This window comes from Anser brachyrhynchus, assembly GCF_964034855.1.
Source record: "Anser brachyrhynchus genome assembly, chromosome: Z".
In the NCBI taxonomy this organism is placed as follows: Eukaryota; Metazoa; Chordata; class Aves; order Anseriformes; family Anatidae; genus Anser; species Anser brachyrhynchus.
This window is the reverse complement of record NC_137697.1, coordinates 23,037,350-23,062,673: the sequence shown is the minus strand read 5'-3', so window position 1 is coordinate 23,062,673 and position 25,324 is coordinate 23,037,350. Positions and strand designations below refer to the sequence as shown.

At 38.8% G+C, this 25,324-nt stretch overlaps 1 protein-coding gene across 1 annotated transcript in view; it reads left to right on the top strand.

Annotated features, from left to right (window-relative positions):
• Positions 1–25,324, top strand: part of PGM5 (phosphoglucomutase 5) — an 85,375-nt gene that overhangs the window by 9,948 nt on the left and 50,103 nt on the right. Inside the window, exons 3-6 of the mRNA XM_080572914.1 lie at positions 1,094–1,240; positions 3,657–3,782; positions 6,175–6,365; positions 7,265–7,419. Of these exons, the coding sequence (XP_080429040.1) occupies positions 1,094–1,240; positions 3,657–3,782; positions 6,175–6,365; positions 7,265–7,419 (619 nt within the window). The remainder of the gene's footprint in view (positions 1–1,093; positions 1,241–3,656; positions 3,783–6,174; positions 6,366–7,264; positions 7,420–25,324) is intronic.

The following is a 25,324-nucleotide window of genomic DNA, read 5'->3' as shown; positions in this document are numbered from 1 at the left end:
CCTACAGGTAGTTTTGGAATAGACCAGTAAGAAGTCATTTTCTAAGCCAAGTAAAGAGTTAAGTGACTGTTACTTGTTGTATTGCCTTGGACTATCTGATGAACTGGATCTGAGATGTGGCAAGGTGATTCATGTGGCAAAACTGCATTGAATACAGCAGCATTGCTAGAGGAGGTGGGGATTTAGTGGTGAAAAGATTGAGACATTGGATCAGGAGAGAGTGAACATAAAAGAGAATATAGGAAGTCGTTTTTTCAGAGTGGAAGTGTAGGAGAAGAAGAGTCAGAGAAGCCAGAATGGTCTTCTGTTGTAACTTTGACTGAAATCTTGTATTACGTACAGCATAGCTTAGGTGGTAATTTCTACATGAAGCCTACAATTTTTATCAGATTGTCAGTAAATTTTGTAAAATATAGTCAATCTTCAGGATTTGGTAATAAAAGTAATGCATGAGTAAGATGTGATTTCTGTTTTTCAATGACCTAACTGTTCCAGGTCAGAATTGCTGTCAAGCGATAAAGTTATTTTGAATTCTAACAAAGATATATTTCATTAAGCCATTGGAGGGAAGCTGAAAGAAAATAACTCTGTTAATCTGTAAAGTATTTATTAATGATAATCTGTGCTGAATGAAATTAAGTGAAACACCAAACTATCTCAGCTTCACAGGTATGCATTTGCAAAAACCCTACAAAATACCAGAAACTGTTTCTGACAGTTTTTCCATTAATATATATGTTGAGATCTGTTGTAGAAGAAAAAATGTCAAAGTCTTTGAGCAGTAAACCCAAGGAAAGTTGGCTGTAATTGTTTTTCCCTGGGTAATGATTGACTTAAATAAGTTTTATGAATGCATTGAGTGAGATTACACTGTATTTCCATATTGTATTTTTTTTTCCAAAAATATGTTAAATGTGTTACAATGTAAGAAATGACCATATTTTACTACAGTGTTCTTTTTTGGGGCTTATTCTTCAATACTGCTGATACATTCTTAAACTTTTTTTTTTTTAAGTAGCAAACTTTTTTTGTAAATCTTAAAATTTGAAAAAAAAATATAAAAAATGAAACAACATGTTCTCTTTTCTTACAGGACCTGCTCCAGATGCAGTTTCAGATAAAATTTATCAAATCAGCAAAACCTTGGAGGAATATGCAATTTGTCCTGATCTCAGAGTTGATTTATCTCGCTTAGGAAGACAAGAGTTTGATCTGGAGAACAAATTCAAACCTTTCCGAGGTATAGACATAGGCTTTTATGCATGCTACATTTGTTTATTCTAGATACTAGAGTTGCTGCAGAATGATAGTTGGTAACTATTTAAACAAAATTTAATTTCTTTGTAATGCTTTACTACTACCAGTTCTCAAAATATTAAGCAGTACAGGTAAGTGTTCCATTTGTCTTGCACACAAGGGAGCTAAGGCATGGACTGCAAGTGCGTTGGGCCTTACCATTTAGTCAAACACCTATGTGGAATATATGTGCTTAGGCCTGCTAATGGTTAAACACAAAACATATTTTTGGGCTAGGTATAGTTTGCTCATGTAAGTCTTATTGGCAGAACAGTTAGTGAGAATCTTGCTTTACTCATTCTTTGCTCATACTTCCTTTCTGAAAAGTTGTGAGATACAGAAGGAGTAACTTAAAATGTGAAGTAACACGAAGCACATGTTTAATTTTAAGCATGTCAACAATTTTATGGCTACACTTGACTTAAATTGAGATAACACTGCCATTTTGTCCTGAAGGAGTCAAAAGCAAGGGAAGAACTCCAGAAGAGGAATATTCCAAATAGTGTAAAACTTCTGTGTGGCCTTGGGAACTATTCCTCATTCTTGATGGTCTAGAATTAAAGCCACTTGGTTTTCCACAATACATTTTCTGAGGGAAAGTACATTTTGATAGATGAAGTTTGTGATTTAAATACAAATCTTAAATTATGTTTTTTGTTTTGTTTTGTTTTGTTTCTGTTGTCATTTAAAATAACATGTTCTTTTTGGCTTCTATTTCAAACAAAAAGCAAAGAAAATTCAGCTCTTAACACCACTCCAGAATCATACTTGATCGCTGAATTTTGATTTTTCAGCATTTTAATCTCTCCAAATTGTATTTTTCAAAATGAAAATTGAAAAAAAAAAACAAAACAAAATACCTGACAAGTAGCATAAAAATAGATTAAAAATAACTTCAATTTTATTGAATTTTCTTCTGAGGAAAAATTGTTTCCCAATCATCTCTCCCCAGAATGCATCATTCTGGGACAATATAGCTGCCAGAGAACCCTCCTGCAATTGGCCTACAGGTACATGAATAAATACAATTTACACAGGTCTGAATGCAAAATCAAGTTGCAGAAAAAATGAAAATAATTTAAGAAGTATTTTAAGATTTTATCTGATGTATTTCAAACTTCTCATTACTCAGTTGTATGAACTAACTCCTGCAAATCAAGACTACAGAGATGTTGAAACAACTGAGAATAAGTCAGTTGGATTTGGCAGGAACTAAAATAATTTTTAGATTTTAATCTTGCATGCACTTTACCTTAACATGTGTGAGCAGTTCCACTGAAGTTGAGGCATTTGTTCATTTGTGTGAAGCTTAGATCCTGCATATACTTTATTAGGAGCAGGGCTAAGAAGATATACAAAACTGTCTTTTAGTGAATTTTTGAGAATGTCACTTTATACCACAGAATTGACTCTTTTTCAAATAAGCTTTACAGATTACTTTTCAGCCTTGGGATTTTTTTTTTTTTTGGGGGGGGGGTTTGTTTCTCAGTTCAAGTGTATTTTCCTAATCTATTCTAAGCTTTTTTCTTAGGCACAAAAATATCTGTGTCATTTTCATGTTACGCTGAAGAAGAGCAGTGGGGTGAGGTCAGTGTTTCTGAGGAAAACTGGCTGATATTCTAAGTAATAATTTAACTTGTAACTAAATTATTTCAAGATATTCATTTAACCAGATGAAAAGGCATTTGTATAACATATGCTTTTTAATTTAATTAGGAAAAGTAATATGTTCCAAGATGACTGAAAAGCATGGCTTTTGACAGGTGCTTGATAACTGCTTTGATTATGACAGACTTACTTTCATTAATTCATTTTAGTTTGATCTGTTTTACATCTGACAGAACTAGAAAAATTGTATCTCTGTGCCTTTATGAATTCACAATTCAGATTAGCAAGACCTTAGCAAAAAAACAGATGTTGTGTTTGAACCTAACTTTCCCGAGTCAGTAAGTTATAAAATGCAAAAGTATAGTAGTGAATTGACGACAAACTGGAGACAGATTTTCTAGGTGCCAAAAAAATGAGAAGAATAGGCTGTACATCTCTCCGGATGGGGTGATACAGATACTGCTGTCAAATAATAGAAACTGTGACTTTATATCCACACAGACATCTTCCATCTTCTGCAGTCCTTTACCAGGTAAAGCTGCTAACCTGTGCAAGGCTTAAAGCCTAATGGAAGCCACACTGAAATCAGTAGAAATCTTTTACTTTGCCTCTGTGGACTTCAGAGCAAATCCATATTATGTAGAGGTTGCACGCTCCGATTATTGTTCAGGTGCATGGGTTGTGAAACTGTTCTGGGAGACATGTTCCCATATGTGAACTGTACAATTTTTCTTTAACCTTATTTTTTCCAGTGGAAATTGTTGATTCTGTGGATATCTACCTCAATCTCCTTCGAAATATATTTGACTTCAATGCAATCAGAAATTTGCTGACTGGACCCAACCAGATTAAAATAAGGATTGATGCCATGAATGGAGGTATGAATTTAAGTTACTGTCAGGACAAAACTGTGAGTACACTGCAGTGGTTTACCAATAAAGGTATGGTGTATAATAGTCAGACTTTTTAGAAAAACTTGGGGCAATAAGACAGGATTTGAGCATTAGGCTAGTAACAAAGACAATCTTAACAATGGGTTAGGCCCCTTACTAGGTGAGGGGGTAGATATTTCTTGATAAGAATCGAAGGCATATGTATCCAATTTTTATTTTATTTTATTTTATTTTTATTTTTCTGCATTTGGAAGCAAGCAGGATGAGCTAATCTTGCCATGAAAGGATGATGAAGCATTTGCAGTGTGTAGTTACCAAGGATGTTGCAGGACAGTCTCTACTAAGGGTAAATGGTATAAGATTATTTAAACATGAATAAATTCCACCCAAGAGTCCTCAAATTGTTGGCTGAGCAATAAGGAAGGGAATGCTTTGTGTCACATACAGTTTTGGAGAGAATGTAATTGAAATAGTGTGTAGAGCTCTGATGCCCACATCTATTGCAGAGTACTGAAAAGTGCTAACGGTGTCCAAAAAGATGCATGGTCTGGCTAAGGGTTAGAAAAACTGATTAATCATAAGAAATTTAAAGGACCAGGTTTGTTCACTTTGTTTACAAGGTGGTAAGGTGATAAGGACTTTATGACTTTGTATCGTGATGGAGAAGTAGCTGTACTGTAAATACACTGTACACATGCAGTAGCATATACAAGAAGTTTGTGCAACAGAGAGGTTTTTTTTCTCATTTTTGTTCAGCAAAATCATGACCCAGTTATCTCTTTCCAAAATACCAAGAAGAATCAACAGAAGAAATCTGAGGCCAGACAAATTCAATATGAAATGTAGCACACATGTTTATGGGTTATGGTGGTTAATCGCAGGAACAATCTATCAAATGAGTTGGGATTTGTCATATTTTGGTGGCAACTCACCAAAATGCCTTCCTGGATAAAGTGCATTAGCCAAAAGTGAACCACCAGCCATAATAGAGTTACAAACTGTAAGAGAGTTAGTTACAAACTAACTAAGAGCGAGTTACAAACTAGCTCTTCAGCTTTGGAATATGCTTTTGTTCATGTAGACATTGCTGGTTTAACATTGGCATAGAGAAGAATAATTTATCATGAGTCTACTCTTGATAAGAACCTCAATCATCATTTATAGTATATTTATGGAACTGGCATCTAAATTTTCTTGAACACAAGTTTCTTGCAATAATGTGTAATGTGTGTAATGTGTGGAGAGAGAGGAAGCAAGAGCAAGTGAGAAAGCAGTCACTTGTGTTTTTTTACCTCTGTGTGACCTGTTCACACTTGCACTAGGAATGCAGAGAGCTCAGTCAGTTGTTAGTGTCTGTTCAGCCATCGAATGCTCTAGTGTAGATTTCAGACACGACTAACGTTACAGTTTCTCCATAGAAGCAAAAGTTTTAATTGTGGGATGGACTAATGTTTCATATAGTTTGATAATGACTGCATTTCGAGGTGCATGTGTGTTTAGGTTCCTTTTATTTCTGGGCTGAAATGATAGACATTTACTATTAAAGGTTATAAAATATTCCTTGTAGTTATTTAAGATGAAGACTCATGGGTTGAAGAATATAAATTTATATCCTTTTTTCAGTAAGTAAAATCAGGTAAGTCCTACTAGGGAATTAAGAAAAGACATGAGATTTTAATAGGGAATCTAGGTGAAATAAAAAGCTGCTCCAAAATGAAACTCGGTGTTGCTTTTGGATAGTCCACAGTATTGCATATACTAATTATGATATAATAGCGTGAACTGGGGTCTTATTTGGCTACATCATAAAAAAATAAAGGAGTTATTTTGGAGTTAGTTGAAAGAAAACTTTTATTTATTCTCTACATGAGAGTAGAAAAAATGTGGTAAAATTCATTGGTGGACAAATCTGTTGTAATTTCAATAAGAATTAGAAACCTTTGAGGAGCTTATTCCCCATTTGTATTCCCCTATTGTTTACTTTCTTTGCCAGTATGTTTGTTAAACTGTTACTTGCATTCTGGGAGACCCAAAATAGCATCTCATTTTTATTTTAGTAAGGAATACCCCTAAATGTATATGATAGTTTCTTTCCCTAATAATAGCTAAATAAAACTTTGATCTTTCACCCTTCAGTGATTACTTTTTCACTTCCACTAGTGGGGCAGTGTGTTTTTGATGCTGACTTGCCAATTGGTCATTTACTATGGGGACAATCACATACTTTTATATGAAATAATAGTCTGTCTTCTGTTGGTAAGACAGATGTATAGAGTTGCTGAAAGTATGTTTTGTATCAAGTCTCCACGGTACTGTGAAAAATTTAAATGTCAAGCATATGCTCTTGTGATTGCATGGCAGATTTCTGTTTTTACAGTTATGGGACCTTATGTGAGAAGAATCCTGTGTGATGAATTAGGAGCTCCTGCAAATTCTGCCATAAACTGTGTTCCTCTAGAGGATTTTGGTGGACAGCGTCCTGATCCCAATTTAACATATGCAACTGCCTTGCTGGAGGCTATGAGAGGCGGAGAGTATGGATTTGGAGCTGCTTTTGATGCTGATGGAGTAAGTATTTTAATTCATCTGGAGGTTTCAATGTAGTTGTTGTTTTATCTGGGGTCGGATATGGGACATGTAAGTATAATTTATTTGCTTTTCAGTAAGTCCTCAAAATGGAGTGGTGATACCTTCAAGCAAAGATTATAGTATTTGTACTCATAAATCAGACACATATGGGGTAATTTGACCCTGCAGATGTTTGCAAACTGAACAGGATGTGAGTCCGGAATGAGAATTCTTTAAATATTAGGCTTTTTTTTTTTTTTTTCTGTATTGGTGTAAAACTTCCCCAGGTGGGAAAAGGCAGCATATACAGATAATATTGACTTGTCACAGTTACGTAGTAACTAAGTAACTAAGTGAAGTCAGTTTTGGTTAACATCACAAACTGAAGGTTTTTTAGCTAAATAAAGCACTTAATAGTGTTTGTTTTATTTTTTTTTATGTCATATTATCAGCCTACCAACAAAGTATTACAGAAACAGCTTTCTGACCTGACAGGATGTGGGAATGATGAAAAGGCTGTGAAGAACAGAAGCTGTTTTTTGTTGTCCTTATACACAAAATACCCTCCTACTCCCTGTATAGTGCGTGACATTGGCAGAAAGATTCTCCTACACAAGCATTCCCTGGCAGGAACAGACCTACTAAAGTATCATGTAGGAGGCTGATGCTAGGGACTGATTTGGAACTTCTGTTTGTAGGGCTTGAGAAAATTATGTTGTGATAGTGAAACTGTAAAGCTGTCAGGACAATGCCAATAAATTATTCTGCCCAAATAGGGATCCAGGTAACCCAAAACCTGTTCCTTTTTTACTGTATCTGCAGTGGTTCTAAGAAAAGAAATTACCTTTCCCCAAAATGTAAGATTTAAGACGCTTTTTTGTATCTCTTGTCTTCTTCAGGACCGCTACATGATCCTTGGCCAAAATGGTTTCTTTGTTAACGCATCTGATTCGTTGGCAATTATTGCTGCCAATCTGTCTTGCATTCCATACTTCTGTCAGATGGGTGTCCGAGGATTTGGTAGGAGCATGCCCACCAGCACAGCCCTGGACAAGTAAGACAAAACATATATCTCTATCACCTTGGTCATTTCATTAGTTATCTCTCTGTTTTGTATTATATAGGAATACCAAAATTATTAAGTCTTTTGATTAAAGCTTCTAATTTTCACAACCTTTATGTGATTGATTGTTTTAACTAGTTTCAAGGATGTTTTGATCTTACCTAGATTAATATTACCAACCTTTACTTGGATGAAAAAAGTTCAATACAGTGTGAAAAGTAAAATCTTTCTGCAAGTATGAACACCGAGTTATTCCTTTTCCAAATAACTTCACTGTTTTTCTTAATAAATAATGGTTTACAGCCTAATCAAGGCCAGTTGAAAGTATACTTAAGCTATTTCTGACAAGGCAAATCTGCTCCAAAAAAACCCTGGTGAAGGTGCATCCTCTGTTAGCAGATGGATTTTAAACAAGTCTCGTCCAGGCCTATATTTTCTATAAATCTCCTCCTAAGAGGATTAAGCTAAATGTTGTTGCCTTAGATTTTCCATGTGGAAAGAGTGTTCACAGTGATAATTGTATCTCAGTATTAATCTGGCTGCATAGCTTTACTAACAGAAGAATGATCTGCTGCTCCTATTAAATTGGTCTAATCAGGAAACAGTCATTTTAAAATGAAATGTAGCTTACATGAAGAGATTGATCACTATTTGAAAAACAAGAATATTAGGGTGCTTCTGTATTTGGAAAATTCCAAAAATTTACTAAATTCAAAGCTAGCAGCTTCATTGAATGATTGACTGAATCTTCAAGGAAATATTCCTTACTTGTAGGTGGATGGTCTGTTTTAAGAAAATACTGTTAGGATGGGGTTTGCTGTATTTTACCTAATCCATTCAGCAATCTGAAAATCTCATTGTTTAAGTGAAAGCTACTATTATATTAAGATAATACATGAAATAAATAGAGGTTCATTTTTGTTATACAACCTGGAGTATGTACGTTGTTGTAAGACTTGAAGACTCCGTGACTTTAAAATATGTTTGTCTTTCTTCTTAAAGCTGGGTAAGTACGTCAGAAAGTATGAATGTACTGAAGTCCCCTTCAGTAACACTGTGACTACTTGACATATGTTCTTGACAATGTTTATTTGACCTTCTGGAGCACAGATTGTCTCGTAGTCATTACTGCCTTATTTAGTTCGGTGGAGCTAAGTCTTATTATTAAATAAAACTGAGCAATTGATAATGATGGGAGGATGTAAATATTTTCCTAGCCATTCTTAGAAATATTTATTATAATGATGTTTGCTGCTTGTACCCAGGACACTTTTGTTTTTTTCTCTTTTGTTTTGAGGTTGTCTGTGTTTTCCTGAAGATTTAAAAGTTGCATCCTTTCAAAGATGGTTACTTTTGTTTTGTGACTCTTCATTTAGATTAATGACAATCCAAAATACCTGAATTCTGAAGTTTCTGTAATAATGCCATAATGATATCCAGATATTCATATGCTTTGGTGGCCAAAATTCTATAAGTTGCTTAACTTCCATGTGCCAGTGCTGAACTCAGCCCTTGAAGAGCCCAGCTTAGTCATGAAATCACACACAGTAGTTCCTCTTAAGCAAGTCACTTTTTCTATATAATGGCTGGCTACATGCATTGACATGCAGTAAGCAATATTATAAACACCTTCCTCAAAGATCAACTAGAAGAATTATTGAACAATCATGTCTTCCAGGATTCCTGTTGGAGCCCACCTTAAGGAACTGCTTAACATCCAGGAAAGATTGTTTTCTATAAGAGCGATTTTTCCAGAAAATTGTAGAACGTCATTGTCTGAAATCCAATATATTGCCTGAAGGAGTTTCATGTTGAGTTGGACTCCAATCTCATATATCTCTATACATAAGGGACAGTTGTACTAGTGTCAGTGAAATCTTTCTATGGGACACTGGATATAAAATAAAATGCTTAAAGCATTCATGATTCCATTCCCATGGACTAAAAAGTTAACTTACAAGAAAAAATAAATAATTGTGTATTTTGTGAGTTGTACTTTTGAAGGACTAGAATATGTTGCCAGTGCATTGAAGCAAAAAGAAAAAAGCAAGACTGAGCAGTTCTGTGTAGAATTAGTGTACTAGTATAATGTTTAGGATTAGAAACCTGAACTCTCTGCAAAGGGAAGGGAAATCCTTTCTCTTCAAGATTATGACGGCTGATAATAGACAGCATGTTGTTTAGTGTGACAGTACCATCTCTGTTTTCTGCTGCATATCTCATCTCCAATATAATTAAGTCAGTGTGGAAAATATTTTTGTTCTCAGTAGAACATTCAGAAAAGAAAATATAACACTCCTTCTTTAAATTCTGGAGTAGGTTTCAAGTTGCTGCTTACTTGTGTATGCTTTTAATCTATTGTCTTTTTTGTTTCTTGATCCTTTTTATTCCTTTTTGATAGGCTGTCTTCTGTGCTCCAGGGACAATTGTCGTAGAAGCCCGTTCTATATCTGCCCGTACAGCTCATGCTGCAAGCTCATGCACTGGAAGGAAAGGATTGAAAATTAAATTAGAAGTGTACTGTGAATATTAATCCTGGCAGAAAAGAAGGAAGTAATCATGGCATAGTTGAGGCTGGAAAGGATGCTTGGACATCCTTTAGTTTAATAACCCTGTTCAAAGCAGGATCAACCAGAGTGTGTTGCTAAGGGCCATGTCCACTGGGCTTTGGGTGTCCCCAAGAATGGAGACTCCACAACCTGTCTGGGCAACCTCTGCCTGTGTCTCACTACTCTCACATTAAACATTTATTTTTTGTGGTGAAGCAAAATTTCCTGTATTTCAGTTTGTGCCCATTGACTCCCTGCCTGTCAGTGGGCACCACTAGAAGAGTCTGTCTCCGTCTTCATTCCTCCCTTCCATCAGGTGTTTATGCACATCGGTAAGATTTCCCCCTGAACCTTCTCTCCTCAAGGTTTAAAAATTCTGTCTCTCTCAGCCTCTCCTAGTATGACAAAAGCTCCAATCCCATAGACTTCTTCGTGGCCCTTTGGTAGAACTAGTCTAGTAGGTCCGTATTTTACTTGTTCTGGAGAGCCCAGAAGTGGAGACAGGATCACAAGTCCTGCTGCACCAGTACTAAGTAGTGAGGAAGACTCACTTGATCTGCTGGCAGTACTTTTCCTAATGCAGCCCAGCATGTTGTTTGTCTTCTTTGCCACAAAGGCTTATTGCTGGTATGTGGTCAAGTCATCGTCCACTAGGACCCCAGGGCCTTTTCTGCAGAGTTGCTTTCCAGCTCATTGGCCCCCAGTATGTACTGGGATTATTCCTGCCCTTGTGCAGGGCTTGGCATTGCCCTGTGTTGACCCTTATGGGGTTTCTGTTTGCCAGTTTCTCAAGCCTGTTAAGATTCCTTGTAGTGGCTGCGTAACCACCCAGCATATTATCCACTCCTCTGAGTGTTGTATCATCTGCAGACTTGTGGAGGATACACTCTACCCAGTTGTCCAGGTCATAAATAGAGCCATGGTATAGACCCCTGGGGGACACCCGTAGTGATTGGTCTCCAGCTGGAATTTGTGCTGCTGATCACATCTGCTAGAGCTTTTTTTTTGCCAGTTTTCAATCTACCTCAATGTCAAGTTATCTGCTGTGTGTTTCATCATTTTGTCTATGAAGATATTATGGGAGAGAGAGTTGAAAGCCTCGCTGAAGTCTATATAGACAATATCTGCTATTCTTCCCTCATCCAGTGAGCTAGCCACCTCACCGTAGAAGGCTAACAGATTGGTTAGGCATGATTTCCTCTTTATAAATCTGTGTTGATTACTTGCAGTCACCTTCTTGTCCTTCATAGGTTTGGAAGTGATTTCCAGACTAGGCACTCCAACTACCTGCCAGAGATTAAGGTGAGGCTGACTGGTCTGTAATTCTCTAGATCCTCTCTGTTGCCCCTCTTGAAGCTAGGATTGATATTTGCTTGCTTTCTGTCCACCAAAGGCTCCCTCAGTTGCCATGATCTTTTGAATATAACTGAGAGTAGCCTGGCAATGACATTGTCCAGCTCTCTCAGGACCTGAGGTCTCATGTACTTGTGCATGTCTTGTTTGTTTAAACATTCCCTGTTGTGTTTCTCCTTTACTGAAGGAAAGTATTCCTTGCTTAAGAATTTTTCGCTCATCCCTCATCTTACATTTGTCCTTAGAAAAAAGCTCTTGTGTTACATAGTTATAGTCACAGTAGAAAGTGTGAATTGTTAGGTGAGTGAAATGTCTCACAGATAAAGCTTTAATCGAAGTATTGGTTAAAATGGACTTGCTGAATTAAATCCTAATGAACTTCCAAATAATGATTTTAATGAAAACTGTAAAAAGTTTTGAATGAAAATCACAGTTCATCATCTGATGTTAGCTGAAATCTGTCCTGTTTGCCTAACTTTCCAAAGCTGCTTGGTTTTTGCCTTCCTTGCAACTATTAACTATTTGCTGTTATGCCAGTACTGAAGATTTTGTTTGTTTCTAAAATGGACATCAAAATATGCATCAAAGTATTTATGGTGGGTCTTGACCTTGGCAGCTAATAAACGCTTATCCAGCTGCTTTCTCCCTATCCTCAACAGAACGGGGAGAGAAAATAGGATGAAAGAACTCATGGGTCAAGCTAAAGACAGGGAGATCTCTTACCAATTATGGGCAAAACACACTTGACTTGGGGAAATTTATTGCCAACCAAAACAGATTTGGGCAGTGAGAAACAAAAAAGCCACAAAAATTAAAATAATACCTTCCTCCTGTGTCCTGCTTTTTTTTGCAGGCTTAACTTTACTCCTTTGTTCCCAACTCTTTGACCTTTTTCCCTCAAGCTGCACAAGAGGTTGGGGAGTAGAGGTTGCAGTCAATTCATAGCAGCTCATTTCTGGCACTCCTTTATCCTTACGCTTCTCCCCTAAAGTAGCATGGGGTCTCCACGTGGGCTGCAGTCCTTCAGGAAAATGTTTGTCCTGTATGGGCTCTCCACAGATGGCAGTTCTTGTCAGGGAATATCCACCAGCTTACAGCATGGGGTCACCCACAGCACGCACGGTGGATATCTCCTCCACTGTTGTTCTCTCTGTGGTCTGTGGGGGAACCTCCTCCTACTCCTTCTTCACAGACCTTGGTGTTTGTAGGGTTGTTTCTTGGGCTTTTTATTCCCAAGCCCTCATTGCTGGGCAGCATTTTACCCTTTCAAAAGTTTGTTTTCTCTGAGTTGCCACCATCTTGTCTGCTGGTCTTAGCTGTGCCCTGTGCTTTGTCCTTTTCGGAGCTGTTTGAAACTATCTGGGTCTAGTGTGAGGACCCATGCCCTTGCTGCCAACACCTGCACGGCTACACCCAGTGTAACAACTAAAACAAATCCTTTAAATGATTAAATATTTCACTCACATCTAGTCTGTCATTTGTTCAAGTTTGCATATATTCCATTTGAGATAGTAAACTCAGAGCAGATCTTATAGACAAAGATTAAGTGGTGAATTGTGTTCAAATTCATACCAGTTTACTTTAATAAGTTGCTTAGATGTCTCACTTACCTTGCTAGATTTAATCTTGAAGTATGGTAACTTGAATTAGTCATAATTTGGCTTTGAATGCACGTCTAGAACTATTCAATTCCATTGGAATAGTTGTTTGAAAACAGTTTGAAAAGTCTTTTTACATATACAAATAAAGATACAAATAAAGGAGAAGGACAATCAGAGCCAACTGTGATCTACAGCATGTGATAGTATGGACAGCAGGCTATGCCTGAAAAAGTTGTGAAGTTACCAATTTCATTTCCTTGAGGAGAATAAGAGTATCACTTCATTAACAAGGGAGGAAAAGCACACTTAATAAACTGAGTACTTAGAAAACATTTCTACTGTGCTGTTGAATGCTGATATTCCTTATTTTTTATATTTTGACAATCTAATACTAAAAAATGAGAAAATGTGTTAAAAAAATGATGATTGAAAAGGAAATGACAATATTTGTAATGCTATATACAGTAGGTTAGAAGAAATAGTACGTAGAAAAGAAGCAAAACTTGTATTGTACTTGCTATGTCTCAGTCTTCCTGAAGAAGTTAGGAAATGCTAACTTCAAGCATATCTATCTGGGATTTAATAATGCAGTCATTACTCCGTAAAAAAATTAAAACACATGGAAATGTTTTCCCAGTTGATTGTTGTTACAAGTAAGAGAATGGAGCTAATGATGGTCATAAGGATGTGAACATTCCTTATTTTTTTTCATGAGACAATGATGGATTCTGCTAGGCATGCTTCATTGTATTTGATGGTGTAACCATGTCTCTGGAAAAGCACTTATATTTTCAGAGCCCCACTAATGACTGAAAGGTATAATTTGATCTGTGTTTACAAAATGAATTTGTTTAGTGTTGTGTACCCAACTGTCTTTTTGGGCCTGCTTCTGTGTCTCAGTGATAACATAGCTTTCACAGGAGAGAATTGGCTCAATAGAACTACTGTCTTCTGAGGTCATGGGACCTCTCTTACCTGGAATCTTGTCTGTAAAGCAAAGAGAAAACACGTCTTCTTATGGTGCATCCATATTGTGTGGCCATAGTTTAGACTAAATCATTATATTAGAGCTTTTCCTCCAGCTATTAAAATACCACGCATAGCACGTGAAAGAAAAGATATAGAAAATCTAGTAGTTTGTTCACTTTTATGCATGTTTAATAATTTTTCAGCGTGCGTTTAATAGAGGGAAGCAATAATCTAGAGGACTTAAATGTTGCTTAGGAATACACCAATAGCAGATGGAGCAGTGGATTACAAGATAATTCACTTGAGATTTTTGACATTTACATGTGTTTGCTTGAAGTGACTGCTGGAGTATACTTGTATGTACTGTAGGAAGAGTATAGCAGTTGACAGGAAACATCTGCTTTAATATGCTCCAACATCAACAGGATTGTGGCAGTAAGTCTCCAGACATCAATTCTCTGGCAATACATAACCTTAGGCTGGTATTCTTTTTCTTTTGGGGAATGTGGAGCTGTGTACACTGTTGAACAAACTATTCTTTTTCATATCCTTGTATTCTGGTTTATCTGATGTCTGCTTAACAGAAAAGGAAATGGAATACTGAGATGTTAGCTAATGGTCTGCAAAATGAGAATCACAAGAGTGAGCAAAAGTTGTTTCTGTAGGAATTACGAAGTTGGGTGGGTGTGGAAAATAACAGTCAAGTTGGTACAGGAAAAGAGGATTGTTTAGAGAATTCATTTATGGCTATTGTTTCTATGGCCAGGTCAGTATAACAACATTTAGTTGCTCTGATTATGTTTTTCCTGAGCAGAACTAGTCACCTCACCACTCAGTATCTGCTTTACATGTGATAGCCCATCTTTTAATGCAGTTCTGACACTTCAGTTTTCTGTATGCTGACTGTCCATTTACTGTCTGGTTGGCTAGAGGCAGGTTTTGAGGGGGCCTGCAGTGATAGTGACTGTTCTGACTTAAATATCTTCATGCAGCGAATAGGGTAAAGATGTGATGGCTCTGAATAAACTATGTTGGGTACAGGAGGAGGCAATCTCTGTTAGCAAGAAACTCTTAAATTCATAGTGCTGATGAGGATTTGGAGGGGGATCGGTTTTGTCCGAAGCACAGCAGAAGGGTTCGCTGAAATGGCTCTGCCTGTTTTGTTCCTGTAGGTCAGAAGCCCCCAACATTATGAACGGCAATGAATGGCACAAAGGACGGGATGAAGAATATTAATCCAACTAACTGTCATCTTAGTATTATTTTGCCCAGTTGCATGGCAAAGGCTGTATTTTTGCTTACTCATTATTACCAGCCAAATTCCTCTCAATTATTGCTTAGAGAGGAGCAACAGTGCTCCAGGAGTTTTTATCTCATTGTAAGAATTAGGAAAAAACAAAAGAATTGGCTTGTAGGAATTGCCCAAGAAGATGTCCTCTCCATTCTTAGCTTTTGTCAGCTTGCTTTTGTCTCTGACTCCTACCTGGAAACACTAGAGAAGCAAACATTGCTTCCACTAACAAATATTGAACATCTTTCTTTGGCATTGAAAACGGTTGCAATAGAAAGAAACCACAAGGGCATAATGAAGTTTGAATGATGACTTAGTGCTTACTGTGTTATGTCAGAGTCAAACTATGCACAAAAATTAATACAGGCTGGTGAGATGGCAAAGAAAGAAGGACTGAATGTTCCCCTGAACGTGATTCCCAGGGCCTGGTACCAGCAAGGACAGAGCTACGGGGAGGCAGTGCTCTAAACCCAAGTCTCAACTGGGGGATACAGCCCCACGCAGACCTCCTTCCCCTTGAAATGTTGGACCCTCTCTGTACATTTGGAGAGTATTGTCCAGTGTGAAGTGCCTGTGCTGCTTCTTCTTGTCCCCTGCTTCCCATCCCCCAGTTCCCTGACACAGCAGGAGACTGTCAGGGAAACAAATAAAAATTTAAATAGTGTCTTCCTCAGAAATCTGTGCTGCATATATATGCTTTCCTGCTGTGCTATAATCATTCCATTATATGTAGGATTTAGTGTTCCTGAGGGCAATTAATGTATGTGTGCAACAGGGTGCATGCATTGTTAGTTCCTGAATCCTGAAAGCAAGTAGGAATACAGGAGATCACGGAGCCTGCTGAAAATAGATGTTATTTCATCTCTAGACAACTCTAAATAGTTACATAAATAAACTGGTAAACTTGAAAAAATTAGGAAGTTGACTTTTCTGACCAGATAGTGGGATTGCTTTCGGTAATAGCTCTGTGGGTACGTTCAGTGTTGGCTGAATAGTATCTAGTAGCGTGGCCGCTAGGTATGTGTATTTACAGAACAGTGTACATATGAATGAGTGGATTTATGTACAGAGCATAATCAACTGAGACATCATTTGCAGCAGATCACAGACTGAACAGGTAAAAATAGACGCTATGCTGTAAGAATTATTTTGAAGGAGTAAGGGACTCAGGCCTTCAACTAGTGCCTAATGCACAAGTCTTAACTAGGCTGGAGTGAGGAGGGTCTTTCTAAGTGCTGCCACTTGTCCTGAATCTAACTGAGTCAGTTGAAGGATGTCTAGTCAAGCAAGCTTAAAAAGGCCCCATGTGTTTGATTACAACTACTCATAAAAACGGATTATAGCATATTTCCTTGACTCTGTTACAACATGGTTTCAATCTGCAGTTTAACTTCAGGCTTTTCTAACTAAAAGATTTTCTGTAATGTCTGATCTCTGAAAGAGAATCTATTCGAACATGTTCATTATTAAAAGTTATTGTGCAATCTGTCTATCGATACTCAGCTAGGTATAACTCAAACAGGTTTAGTGACACTGTTCACATCTTCAGCGTGAAGATCTTGAATACTTCACAGACACGAGGGCATTGATCAAACCTCAGCCCTTTTTGTGTGATTGCATAGGGACAAATACTGTCTTGGAATAAGCAAGTGAAGAGAGAAATTGTATCAGCTTATGTAATCAGGAAGTAGGCTCCCAACAAGTTCATTATAAATAAGTTATTTGTAGACCAGAAAATTAAGAGCTGTTATTTTCAGAAGTGATCTCCAATTTGGAGACTACCAGCTTTTCTTTTCCTTGTCTGATCTTACTTTCAAAGGATTCTGAGGACTGGCTGTTTCCATTGACAGCCTTTACGTAGCAAGTTTGACCTTGGCCATTGACTGTTAATCTTCTTTAATTATACACCGTGTTTGAAAAAATGAAGTCTAAGTGATGTAGGTAAGTTAAGACGAGTCTACTGTGAAGCAGAGACTTAAGGTTTCCTGTGCTTTAATCACAGATCAAGGTTAAACCCTTGTCTTCCCTCTGTAAGCACCAAAAAAAAGTTTTTGGATGCATTAATGTATGTGGCCTTTTATTGCTGTTTATCAGGCAGTAGCAATTAAAACAACATGCAACTCTTAGTTGCCATGGAGAACAGTGTACCAAATTCCACTTGTGCCTTTGTGAATATTTCTCTGAATTTTGCTGAAGTTTTTTAAACTTTTGTATGAAGTTTTTGTAACTTAGTATCTTGTTTCATTGTAACCATATGCTTTTCTTCTGTATTCTTGATGATCTATTCTAACGACAAAGTTTGTGAAAGAAGCAGGATTGGTACTGTGCATTCCTTTCCCCACATGGATGTCCTTCACTCTCGAGTTGTAAGAGATTCTTCCAAAATAATGACTTCTCCAAGTTATAAATACAGCCTTCTACTTGGCTGATGGAGCATTCACTTGCTGTAACTGTGATTTGTTTAAGTTTTGCCAGTTGTGACGCTGCTCTTTTTATCTTCCTTCAGTGGAATAAGTCAGTCTCACTTTCTCTTATCTGGAATAGGCTTGCGGATTTTTTAAAACACCTCTGTCGAGCTGAATCTGTGTCACATATAAGCAGTTTTTAAATTAGACGAAACAGAAGGACAAGTGGAAGGTCTGTTCTGGAATGCTGCAGAAGAACAGCTGCATAAAACCTTCATAAATATAATTTAACATGTTGGAAGTATAATACAGATTTGTTGAGCGCTGTGTTATGGGAAATTTGTTCAGGATTTGCAACTTTTTAAACAACACTGCAACAAAAATGGCTGTGTATGTCCTTTGTGTCCTTGTATATCTGATAAAGAATACTGTTTTTTCCCTTCCAACTTTCAAATATGTTATGCAGCTAAACGTTTTATTTATATAAATATGCCATGTTTCAAAAGCTTTGTGGAGAAAAAAACCGCAATTATTGTTACAAGGCATTGCAATCCTTTCATTAGCTCTGCCTTAGTTTCATTTCTACAATGTGCTTGTAATCTAGCTGTTATCCTCAATGTATTGTGTATTTTTGAACTTTCCGGGAGAGAATGAATTGTGTTTTTGTGTTTTTCAGTGGCTGCATTTAATTTCTTGGAAAGAAAAGTACAGAAAGCATGTCTGTGCACTAGGAAATATCAGTAGGAAACCCTGTGTTGTTCTCTGTGGCTGAAAGGTCCTGTGGCTTACATCTTTACTTCGCACACAGCTTCGTTTTTGGGCCTGAAAGGGATTCACTGGCCAGTTCTGACCCTGAGGCAACCGACCCTACTAGGAATGGTGGGTTGCAGTTATGCAGTTAGTTGCCTTCTGGCCTGTGCTTGAAGTGGGCAGCTATGGCTCTGAGCCTGGAATGAACAGGTTGATTGGTTGTACAGTGAACAGTTTTCAGGACTGAGTGTAGAAAGTTGTATTGAAAACTCTTGACATTTATCAATGAAAAGAAGAGTTGAAAGCTTTACTGTGCTCTGTTTCCAGCTTAAGTTATGACTGTAAATGAGGTCTGCTTGTACAGTTTGTCTGCCAGAGTTAGAGAGAACAAGATTTTGTGCTTGGTGGGACATAAACGTATTCTGTAATAATTTATTAAGAAATAAGTTTATTTGGAGTCTTAACAAACAAACTTTTGTCTGGACTTACTCTGCCACATGTGAAAACTACCTGAAGAAAAAGAACAATTTTTTTGCAAATCATTCTGAGCAGGCCTTGCACTGTGCAATGGACAGATGTTGGGCAACAGTCCACAGTCTCCTTAGTAAAGTCCACAGTAAAGTCCACAGTCTTCTTAGTGACACATCTGTCTTATATCTGAAAATGTATGTGAATATGAATAAGCAACAAGAATTTCTACAAATGTCTTGATAAAAAAGACCAAAGGCATTCTAATTAAAACAATCTGAGGCATTGCTCAGCAAGTCAGGTAAAGAAGACTGTGACTACTAAAAGAGAGTTTAAAATAAAGTCCCCTTTTACTTTCAAGGATTTATGCAGTCTTATTTTCGGCTTTAACCTTGAAAGACTCCCACGTGGATTAGCATGTCTGAACAAGTTTCGTCTGTGTCAGACAGCACAGCTGGTATCAGCCCAAGAGCGACCTCTCCAATCAAAGGATTTTTGTAAATTGGTGACCTTCATGGAGAAGGCTTCCTGCTGATTTCAAAGAAAACCTTTCTGGCACAGAATTTCAGAACCGTATGTTTGAAATTCTATTTTTTATGTGTATTTTTTAAAGTGTGATCTTCTGCTAATTTAATAGATCAGATTGTTTTCAAATTAAGAAGACAGGAAATTGTTCTTTACATTCTGGTGGCTTTGAAGAAGTTCTCTGTAGAACTGTGATAGAGCCACTTAACAATCTTCAGAGAAATATGGGAGTCCTGTAAGAGCAGATCTTACTTTAAGACTTAGTCACTTGAATTGTCAGATTAATTTTGAAGGAGCAGAAACATTGTCTTCTGCTTCCTTTTGTGGAGTAATGAAAGAGGCCTAAGATCTTTCCAGAATCAGAATAAGGAGGTGAAAAGAGTGGTGTGTGTGTGTGTGTGTGAGAGAGAGAGTGCTCTTAGGAGAACCTAGTATTAAAGGAGAATGGAGGTTTCCTTTCTTAATAGTATTATAAATTACCATTGAAGCTCTGTTTTTAGTGTGAGTCTGAGAAATCACTTTTAATTTCACGTAGTACACTGCAGTCAAAACAGAATGAAATTCTTTCTATAAACAGAATATATGAAAAGTGCTGGAATACTCTGGTAATTTTTACTATAAGAATATTGCAGATTCCAGATATAAAGAATATCCAGTATCCAAATCCAGTGTTCCAAATATAAAGAAGACAGAGCTGGGTTCTTTCCAGTGGTGCCCAGTGACAGGGCAAGAGGCAGTGGGTACAGACTGAAACGCAGAAGGTTGCATCTGAAAGGAAATGTTTTTTTTAAAAAAAAAAAACCAAACAAACGAGCACACAACTTTATAGGGTAACTGAGCAGTGGTACAGGTTGCTGAGAGTGGTTGTGGAGTCTCCCTCCTTGTAGATATTTAAAAGCCACCTGGACATGATCCTGGGCAACCTGCTCCGGGTGACCCTGCTTGAGCAGAGGGATTAGACCGGATGATCTCCAGAGGTCCTTGCCAATCTCAACCATTCTGGAATAACAATCTATTTCTGTGGCATATTGTAGTTTCTTCTTCATTTTAATTTTTCTTTTTCTCTGTTGCTGTGAACACTATCATAAAGTTCTAAAACTGCTTTCTTCCTTTCCCTTCTCAGCCAAACATCACTACCACACAGAATATTTAGTAACTCTCAATCTCTAAAATCCACAGAGGAGTTTGCGTAAGAGAAAAAGCAGAAGAATTTTAAGGAAGAAAGTCCAAATCTAGATGGCATAATTAGTGAGCAACTAGAATAAATCATGTCTGACCAAGCTAATTGCCTAGGTCATACAATAATTGAATCTGTTGATAAGGGTAGGGCAGCAGACATAACAAGATTTTCGACAATGTGTTTTGCAATACTCTTTTATTCAACTCAGGACTTTATGATCTGGATGGGTGGACAACTATACAGGTAAAAGTCAGCATACATGGTTTGGTAGTCAGGCTTATGAGCCAGTTGTTAATGAGCTCGTAAGAAAAATAAAAATAGAGGGATAGTGCAGGAGTCCACCTGTGACCTGTCCTGTATAAATCTTTATCAGTGATCGGGGAAGGGGATGGAGGGCACTATAACCAAGTTTGCAGATGATACCAGATTGGAAGGTGGCCTGTTGGTATGCTGGAAGGTATCAGAGAGACCTGGACAGCTGGGAAGAACAGACAGACAGGGACCTGATGAAATTCTGCAAGGACAGATGGTGAATCCTGTCCCTAAAATGGCAGAGCCCTGCAGTGACGCAGGCTGCAGGCAGAGGAGCTGGAGAGCAGCTCTATAGAAACCTGCTCTTAGGTCCTGGTGTGCAGTGAGCTGGATGAGGGCCATCTGTGTGTCCCAGAATCAGCAGCAGTCTTGGCTGTATGAATGAGAGCATGGCCCAGAGCCTGTGGGAATTGATTATTCTCAGCACTTTTGAAAACACTTCCACATACTGTGTTTGGACCGGGGATTCTCAACACAGGAAAGATCTCAAGTTGGAATGAGTTCAATGAAGGGTCGCCAAGACAGCTGGGGGCTGGAGCACAGGCCCTAAAAGAAGTCTTGGGAGCTGTGGGTTTGTTCAGCCTGTAGAAGGGATGTCTTTGTCAAGACATAATTGCAGCCACCTGTAGTATCCACCTATATAAATGTCAGGATGGAGCCAGGCACATCACAGCTATGTATGATGAGAGGACAAGAGACAACACATAGTTTGGAACAAGGGGGTTGTTCCAAACCCATCTGGATTAAGTAATGAGCAACCTTATCTTACCTCATAGTTGACCCTGCCTTGGTCAGGAGGTTGGACTAGGGATCTCCCATGGTACCTTACAATCTGAACTTTTTTTTTATTGTGCTGTGGCCCTCTGAAGAGACCATTGCTGGAACATCCTGGTGCTGCAAGATTGTTAAGGTTGCCAGCATTCTTGCAGTCCTGTAGTTACCATGATTATCAGCAAAGTGATGTATAGAAAACCTCTATCTTAGTTTCAGTTCTTTCATTTTTTGTTCTCTTTTAAATGCAAGAGATTAACCAGCTGGAGAAACTACACTTTTTTTTTTTTTTCTGATCATTTTCTAAGCTATCCTGCTGACTCTGAGTGAGAGGATGTGTGCAGTATTACAGTACTTGGGAGGTGAGGAAGAAAATGCAGTGGAACCAGCCAGTAACTTCTGACAAGTACCTAAGACTGTTGTTTCTCTGTTACTTGGACAATTCAGAGTACTGGAACTCCAGCTTGAATTGCTATCAAAACACATTTTGGTGCCACAGGTTGTAGTTATATTCATATCTGTTTTGTGTTGTTATTAATGAGCATAGACACAGTGCCTTTTGAACCAGCTGACCTCACTGTAATAGGCCTAAGCAGGCTAAATATCATTGGTCACATGTGTACTCCAAATTACTGGAGAGTCTTTTTCCTGTAGTTGGTTCATGGGATTCTTGATTTTTTTTTGTAAAAGGTCACAGGTCTTGCCAGTTGTTAATGATGTGCTTACCGAGACTCACCTACGGGCATGAACGTACGGACAACAATCTCAGTAAGGATTTGCAGAATAATGTGAGACGTGTGCCCTCCACACCTCTCATGAGGAACCTGTAGGCTATGAAACTTTGTTCTCTTTCCCTGTACTATGCATATCTTAAGGGTCCTTTTGACATTTCATTTTTGCACTCTTTATGAAATTCTTGCCAAATCCTTAATCAGGCAAAGTCCAGTACTGACCTTAAAGACCACCCAGTTCCAACCCCCTGCCATGGGCAGGGACTAGGCCACTAGGCCAGGTTGCTCAAAGCCCCATCCAACCTGGTCTATAACACCTCCAGGGATGGGGCATCCACAGCTTCTCTGGGCAACCTGTGCCAGTGCCTCACCACCCTCTGAGTGAGGAATTTCCTACTCACATCTAATCTAAATCTCCCATCTTTTGGTTTAAAGCATTCTCCTTTGTTCTCTCATTACCTGTCCGAGTAAAAAGTTGTTCTCCGTCTTTTTTATAAGCCCCCTTTAAATACTGAAAAGCTGCAATGAGATCACCTCGGAGCCTTCTCTTCAGGCTGAATATCCCCATCTCTCTCAGCCTTTCTTCACAGGAGAGGTGCTCCAGCCCTCAGATCAGTTTCTTAACCCTCCTCTGGACCCGCTCTAACAGCCCCACATCCTTCTTGTGCTGGGGGCCCCAGACCTGGATGCAGCACTCCAGGTGGGTCCTCACAAGGGCAGAGCAGAGGGGCACAATCCCCTCCCTCCACCTGCTGGCCACTCCCCTGTTGATGCAGCCCAGGATGCAGTTGGCCTTCTGGGCTGCAGGCAGACACTGCTGGCCCATGTCAAGCTTTTTGTTCACCAGAACCTTCTCTGCAGGGCTGCTCTCAATGAGTTCTTCTCTTGGTCTGTCCTCATGTCTGGAATTGCCCTGACCCAAGTGCAGCACCTTGCTGTTAGACTTGTTGAACCTCATTCGATGCACATGGGCCCACTTCTCAAGCTTGTCCAGGCCTCTTTTGAAGGCATCCCTTCCTTCTGGTCTGTTTACAGCACCACTCAGCCATGTGTCATCTGCAAACTTGCTGAGGGCACACTCAGTCCCACTGTCTGCATCACTGTTGAAGATATTAAACAGCACTAGTCCCAAGACAGACCGCTGAGGGACACCAGTTATCACCAGCCTCTACCTGGCCAGTCATTGACCACCACTGTCTGGGTGTGACCTTCAAGCCAATCCTTCAATCCAGTTAATGGCCCACCCTTCAAATCTGTTCTTCTCCAATTTGGAGATCAGGATATCGTGTGGGACTGTGTCAAAGGCCTTGCAGAAGTCCAGGTAGATGACATTGGTCAGTCTTGCTTTGACAACTGATGCAGTCGCTCCAGCATAGAAGGCCACCAGCTTGGTCAGGCACTGTTTGCCCTTGATTAAGCCATGCTGGCTGTCCAGGATCACCTCCTTGTCCTGCATGTGCCTTGACATTGCTTGCAGGAGGATCTGTTCCATGCTCTTGCCAGGCACAGAGGTGAGGCTCACTGGCCTGGAGTTCCCTGGGACTTCCTTTCTACCCTTTTTAAAAATGGGAGTGATGTTTCCCCTTTTCCAGTCACAGGGGACTTCACTTGACTGCCAGGACTTTTCAAATATGCTGGAGAGAGGCTTGGCAACTCCATGAGCCAGCTCGCTGAGGACCCTGGGATACATGGCATCGGGTCCCCTAGACTTGTACCTGTTCACTTTCATTAGGTGGTCTCAAACCTGCTCTTTGCTTATAGTGGGAGGGACTTTGCTCCCCCCAGCCCTTGCCTAGAGGGTCAGGGACTCGAGAGACATGGGAAGTCTGACTGGCAGTGAAGACTGAGGCAAAGAACTTGCTGAGTACCTCAGCCTTCTCCATGTCTTAACTATATATGTACATATATAGATGTTAACCATATATGTGCATATGAATGCGGAAATAGTAATGAAAAGTGATTTTTTGTGTCTCAGCCAGGAAAGGCATGAATAACATTAAGGATTATTGCAATACATCTGGAGAACGTGGTCACATGCTTACCAGATGGTTGGACTTTTCAGTCATCGTTACTATGAACTCTCTGCAATCAAACCTCAGATTCTGTGCGGATCTACAGTACATGTGTGAGCAATTTCACCTCACAGGGACTCTGAGCAATGTGCCAACTGGTTTTATTATGTGAAAGACAAAATTCTGTTAGCTTATGTTGCTGCCAAAGCACATCTCTCTCTCATTATATACTCATACAAATGCTTATATTTACTAGTTGATTTTACCAGAGCAACTTTCATCTCTTGTTTTATCCTTGCTTTTAGCATAGCTGTATTTAGATACTGTATATATGAACAGCTGTTTCTAGTGATTCTATTAGAGTTGGTATGAAGGGGACAATGAAGTTTTCACATGGCAGGGAGTCACAGGCTCTCTGTCCTGAAGGTTATACTTCCTTTGGGAGCTGACTTTTAAACCTTTTATGAAAGAGGGTGCAAAGTTACACATTTTGGATTTGAATCTCAAACTGATGACTAAAGCAACATGAGAACAGCATCTGGTATGGAACGTTATGATGAGTACACCTGTTAGCATCCCACACAACGAAGAAAACAAATCCATAATGAAGAGTTACTCAGACTGCTTCATGTGAAAAGCTTTCCAATGCATTTGTAACCAAGAGAAACAGATAAAAACAGCATTAGTTACTGTAATACTGTTTGTTAGAAGTTTTCAAACTCAAAAGTTTGAGTTCATGGAAATATTGCACAGTTCAGTGTCCAAGTGATGACATTTTCATGTAGAATCACAGAATCACAGAATCATTACGGTTGGAAGAAACATCCAAGATCATCTGGTCCAACCACCATCCTACCACCACTGTCACCCACTAAACCATGTCCCCAAGCACCACATCCAACCTTTCCTTGAACACCACCAGGGACGGTGACTCCACCACCTCCCTGGGCAACCCATTCCAATGCCTGACTGCTCTTTC